Below are 5,546 nucleotides of genomic sequence, written 5' to 3'. Positions count from 1 at the left end.
AACTGCGAGTTGGAATGTACAGTCTTAACAGATTTGATAAATATGATGGTGCATTATCATTCAAACATTTGTGACATATGGTGGCCAACTTGTACACAATCCTTTTCTCAACAGGAAGCCAATCATTTGTTCGATCATTTCTCTTCTTCTTCTTCGTCTTCTCCCCCCCCCCCCAAACAATACACACACCAACACACCGCATTCTCTGTCTATCGTTTTGTCTATCTGACTGTCTTCAAGGCAAACGTTGAAGACCATTTCGCATTCATTGTTGGTTCACCAGGGAGCATTACGCATTCCTTGGATGGAAGCTCAATTATCGCTTGAGATGATCTACCCCTATCTGTGTTCTAAAACTCTCTTCATCATATCCAAGATCACTGTTATGCTGTTTGTTCTCTGCAAGTTATAGAGCTAATTAATTCAACTGTGTTGAAATTGAAAATGGAAAATTCACAAAGACCCCGGCCCACTTCGAAGTTTATTTCTTTGACAAAGAATCGAATAAACACACTAAATTAAAGTTGAACGATTACTTTGATGACTTTGAAGCATGAGCAGAAGACACAAATCAACAACAAAGAACTGCAAAGCCTTAATAAAGTGGTAGAAACAAGCATACCAGCCTGAACAATACCAACGGCAGAAACATGGAGAGGACGGCAGTAGCAACAACAACTGGGACAACCAAGGGAACAAAAAAGAACAAGAACATGAAGAACAACAACATGGGGGTATCCAATCTTCTACATATTTCCCAAAGTTTAAGTTGAATCTTTATCATGACCCCAAGCATTTGATGAAACATTACAATAACGTACGGCCACAGCAAAAAAACCCAAACCCAACAAAAAAAAACAACAATCCAAAAAACCCAAACCAGCTTCTGCAGGCAATAGGAATGCCTCCCCAATACAAGAAATAAAAACTGTCTGTACCTCTCATCCTACAATCTGTAGGGGTATTCTCTCAAAATAGAAATCTCCTTCTCAGACAAAATAGGTAACTGTCTGATACTCATTTCATAAAGATGCTCTGTACTTAAGCACTGGTTTATCTTGATCCTTGATAAGTGCGCAAGTCGTGATACAGACATTCGAAGCGGATGAACAAAGACAATATTGACCGGCTTGCGGTCAAATTTTCCCTGCATTGTCAAACTCTTCCCGTACAGCCTTTGCTCCGATGCATAGTAATCTACAAGGGCGACAACACTGTCGAACTTGCGTCCAGGCTCTGCACGTTCATCTTCTCCATCAAAACCAAAACAGCCTTGAGAATACGAAACGCGTACACTTGTCGCCCCCTGATCACTTTTCATACTCAAAGCATAAAGGAACTTCGGATGAGAACTGTTTCTTATCAGGAACGTCCCCAAGGGCGCCCTCTTCAAAAGCCTCATAGCACTTGCTTGCGTCATGAAGTCGTAGTAATAACCGCTCAGCCCAAGCTCGTAATTATTTCTCTCAAGAATGTGAAACTCTATCTCACTGTCCAAAACCACAGGGCCACAGGGTCCGCAGGAAGAAAAACCAGAGTCACCAACACATTCACTCACGTCGTTCTCACCGTTCTGCGCGATTTGCCTTGCTAGTGCCATAAAGCCATACTGCCGCTGGCCGTCTTTGAAAGTAAATAGCGAGCTCCCTTCTCGGCGTGACGGCGGGCAGTCTTCTTCAATAGTTTCTTTTATAGAGTTCTTCGACTTGTCTTCCTGCAGCTGGCACTTTTCTTTACCGATCGCTTCCAGACTGTCCCCCAAACCTATTGGGGCTGCAGAGAAGGTTGATTTCTTGTACACATCAAACAGAGAGTTCCCTTCTTTCAGAGGACGTGGGCTTCTCCAACGCACATTGGAGGAAGGTTCTGTGACGTGGTCCAATACCTCTCGCAAATGCCGTAAGAGCTCCCCTAGTCTCTCCTCCTCCTCCCGGCGGCTCAGGCCCAGAACGGCGGTGTGTGCTGGGAGTTGAAACTCCCATAGACAGAAGTCACAGGAGGCCGACAGATCAACAGTCATCGAACACTTTGCTCTGAGATAAAACCCAAACCTGTTATGAAAGAAAAAGAGGTCTTTAGTATTGAAATATTGGACACACAAAATCAGGGGCTCTGAAAACTTGTTAACTGCAAACAAACTTACATGCAAACATCTGAATACTGAGCCCGGGGGGGGGGGGGGGGGGGGGGGGGGGGGGGTTTTTTTCAGGCGCCCTTTAATCTTTTTTTTTTCGTTTGCACATTTCGTTTTCCACGAGCGTTTCGAATTTAAGAATTAAGTTGCCCACAGTCACGTTTTTCACAGCAGTAGCACCCATCTCAACAAACTTCAATTATTTCAAACAATCGCAAATTCCAGAAGACCGGAAAAAAAACGAGCATTTTTAAGAACAGGAAAAAATCCGTACGGGGAACAGCGACTGTGCTAAGCTAATACTTCATCTTGGTGGTATTAACAATGATAGTACATAACAAGATGGGCCACTTCTCTCTTTGAGCCAATTAAAAAAGTGTCCTCAAAATTTGGTGGCGCCCTCTTCACAAAAGCGCACTCTTTGCGAACAGAGTTACCCTACTTGAGTTTTTAAAAATCAAAGTGAAACTAGCAAGTTTTGGAATAAATTTCGGAAGAACGCTTTTTTAAAATGGTTACGCTGACAAAAAACCTCTACCGGAGGAAAGTGTAATGGTTTTCTTCGTTTAATTTGACTTTAGAATGAAAGGCGAGAGGTCATTAAAAAAAACACAACAAAACTAAAACTCCGCACTGAACGTACCCGAACTGCTGATGAACAGCAGTCGATCTGCGCACGCAAGGAGGTGCTATTCCTATTCTTCTTCTGGAAAAACGAAAGAGAGCTTCAAAACAGACTGCAGCGCCATCTGAAGCAAAGAGCATACTTCCTGCGGACACTTTTTTGGCTGAGTGGCCCATCTTGTTATTCACTATCTTTGGTATTAATCAAGGTATCGATACTCAATGTTTCTGATGTGTTTTTGCAGCTTAAAGATTGACGTAGGCCTAAATATTTTTCCCCTCACTTTGTTTTCAGGCTTGTTATTTTCAGTCTTAGGACCGCGCTGATAGCATTTCGGAACAAGTTCTCAGTGCGCGCAACAATAATCGTATCAGAATCCCTCTGAAGTTTGCCGCAGGGAGGGGGGGGGGGTTAAAATTTTTAATGCTGCATGAAAAAAAAATCGCAGCTAAAATTTGACTTCATTTTCGGAATCAGCGTATCAATACAATGAGCAAAGTGACTCACGGAGAACCTGGTTTGATGAGATTAAACTTTAGCAAACTGCTTTTAAATCGTAAATTGTGAACCAACAGTCGTATATTAAAGTAACCCAGTATGCTGTGCATCTGACGCCAGAACTTTTATACACTGCACAGAGTTAGGCTAGGTGAGCATAGGGCAATTTTAGTTGCTCAACAGTCGCTGTCTCCGGGTAACTTATATTTTATACACCGCGTGCACAAAGCTAAGCAACAGCCAGGCAACAGTAGGCTACCATCATTAGGCTACTGACTTCCTCATTTGACGCCATGGACTTCCACGACACAATTGTTGTCTGTGCTCATGTGATTGCACTTAGAAAGAAGAATAGGAAGAAGCGGTTTTGGGTTCACCCTTTGACCAGTCAGAGGGTTTTATTTTTAAAAGGGCATTTTGTCAAACTGCAAACACATTTGAGAGCATACTCTCGAGTTTTAGAGCATACTCTCAAGTTTTTTAAACTACGTATTATCGTGTGAGCTCAGACAGTTTTAATGAACTTTTACGTCCCGTGGGACCCTCAATTACGTCGAAATACCAACTGGGGGAGCAGCATTTCAGCAGAGGAAAGACAGTTTGGTTGCCTGCGCGCGGTGTGTGTCAGTTTAGTATGTAACACAGGAGAGACTTGAGCAACAGTTGCGTTGCCGGAAGGTTGTGACGAAACACAAACTTTTCAGTCTTCAAAAACCCGAGTTGCCTCTGCGCGAGGTGCTTTTCTATTTCATTGTTTACATTTGGGCGAGAAAACAGTTGCGCAACTAAAGTTGCCCTGTGCGCGCCCAGCCTTATTGAGTTCTATTAAAGCATGTTTGTGTAAACTCTAATTATAATATTTTTCCCAAAAAATTGAGGCAAGGTTAAAAAAACAAAAAAACCTTTTCTTCATAAACGTATACGGTAATATTTTTTGTAAAACTACAAATCTTCGTCACGCGATAAAATGAGAATGTTCACAGCACTTGCCCCTTCTCACACACATTTTACATAATACATCAGGTTTTGATGGCAAAACATTTGCCCATGCATACATGTTATCTCTTGATAGAGGATATAGAGTGAAATTGTAAAAGGCATTGCTGCTTCTACTACATGTATATTATCATAATTCGTCTGATGAGGAGCAGCTTGACAGTGATGAAGAATAGTAGGTATTGTGACAGGAAGGTGCCCTGGGCAGATTCCGTCATTCTTAATTTTACTGGTGCGGTTCCGACTCTTCAAACAATCTTCACAGATGATTTTCTAGATTAGTCTAAATCTATTTCTAGAATATAATAGAATAGATCTAGATCTAGATTAGATCTAGTAGATTCAGATTCCATTCTAGATCTTGATCTTTATCTAGATCTAGACTCTACATGATCTTAAAAAATTATTCTGATTGGCGGTTCGAAGTCCTTTTCCGCGTTGCTGGAACTGACCGCGATGGGTGCAGTCGTAAGTAACAGACGAAAACTGAAACTGATCATCTGGATATCGTCTCAGCCCACCTTTCAACCTCTTATTTTCAGCAGCACATGTAGTAGATGATCTTTCGATCATCGGCTGGAATGTGCTGCTGAAAAAAGAGGTTGCCGCAACAAAAAATTCTTCCCAATTAGGGAACGTGTTCCCTTCGCTTAACGTCACCATATTATCGAAAATGCCGCTAAGGCCCGCTAACCGCTAGTTGACCACTGAACGCAAGCGCAGTGAACCACAACTTCTCTGTACACAGAAGGTGACGAGTAGGGGTACAGGAATTACCATGTACACTTACCCACTTCGAAAAAAACAACCCAGTAAGGGCTACACAATACTTTAATCCAACACTAATCTTCTGGTATGGTGTGGGACGGCTTTAATATTGCTACAAACAAATTTCGGTCACAAAAATCCACAAACAACACGTGTTTTAAGGAATGCATTGTTAGAGATTCGAACCTGGGTCCTCTGCACTGCAGTTTCGCATCATGCAGGTAATATACGTCCCCTCGTTGCCACTAATCTTTAGTTATAAAATATTTTTAAATACCAAAAAATTGGCATTTAATATATATACACACATACGTTATATACCGGTATATTTCTATGCAGACACAAATTCGTCAACCTATTCAGATGTCACTGTAATGGACTATTTTTAGGGACTATAACTGATGCATGGTATATCTGTCTCCACCACTCCCCTCCTATCCCCCCCCCCAAACCATTGATAAAAAAGGGGGGGGGAAGGGGCGCAAGGGAGATGGGACGAAGTTGGGGTTGTGCATGAAGAAATGT

General features: G+C 42.0%; 1 protein-coding gene across 1 annotated transcript in view; it reads right to left on the bottom strand.

Annotated features, from left to right (window-relative positions):
* Nucleotides 1–149: 149 nt before the first annotated feature.
* Nucleotides 150–5,546, bottom strand: part of LOC101845832 — a 6,953-nt gene continuing 1,556 nt past the window's right edge. Inside the window, exon 2 of the mRNA XM_005092855.2 lies at nt 150–2,051. Within this exon, the coding sequence (XP_005092912.1) occupies nt 947–2,020 (1,074 nt within the window). The 5' untranslated portion in view covers nt 2,021–2,051 and the 3' untranslated portion in view covers nt 150–946. The remainder of the gene's footprint in view (nt 2,052–5,546) is intronic.

This window comes from Aplysia californica, unplaced genomic scaffold (genome assembly GCF_000002075.1).
Source record: "Aplysia californica isolate F4 #8 unplaced genomic scaffold, AplCal3.0 scaffold00054, whole genome shotgun sequence".
In the NCBI taxonomy this organism is placed as follows: Eukaryota; Metazoa; Mollusca; class Gastropoda; order Aplysiida; family Aplysiidae; genus Aplysia; species Aplysia californica.
Note: the sequence above shows the minus strand (reverse complement) of the source record. Positions and strands in the feature narration are given on the sequence as shown.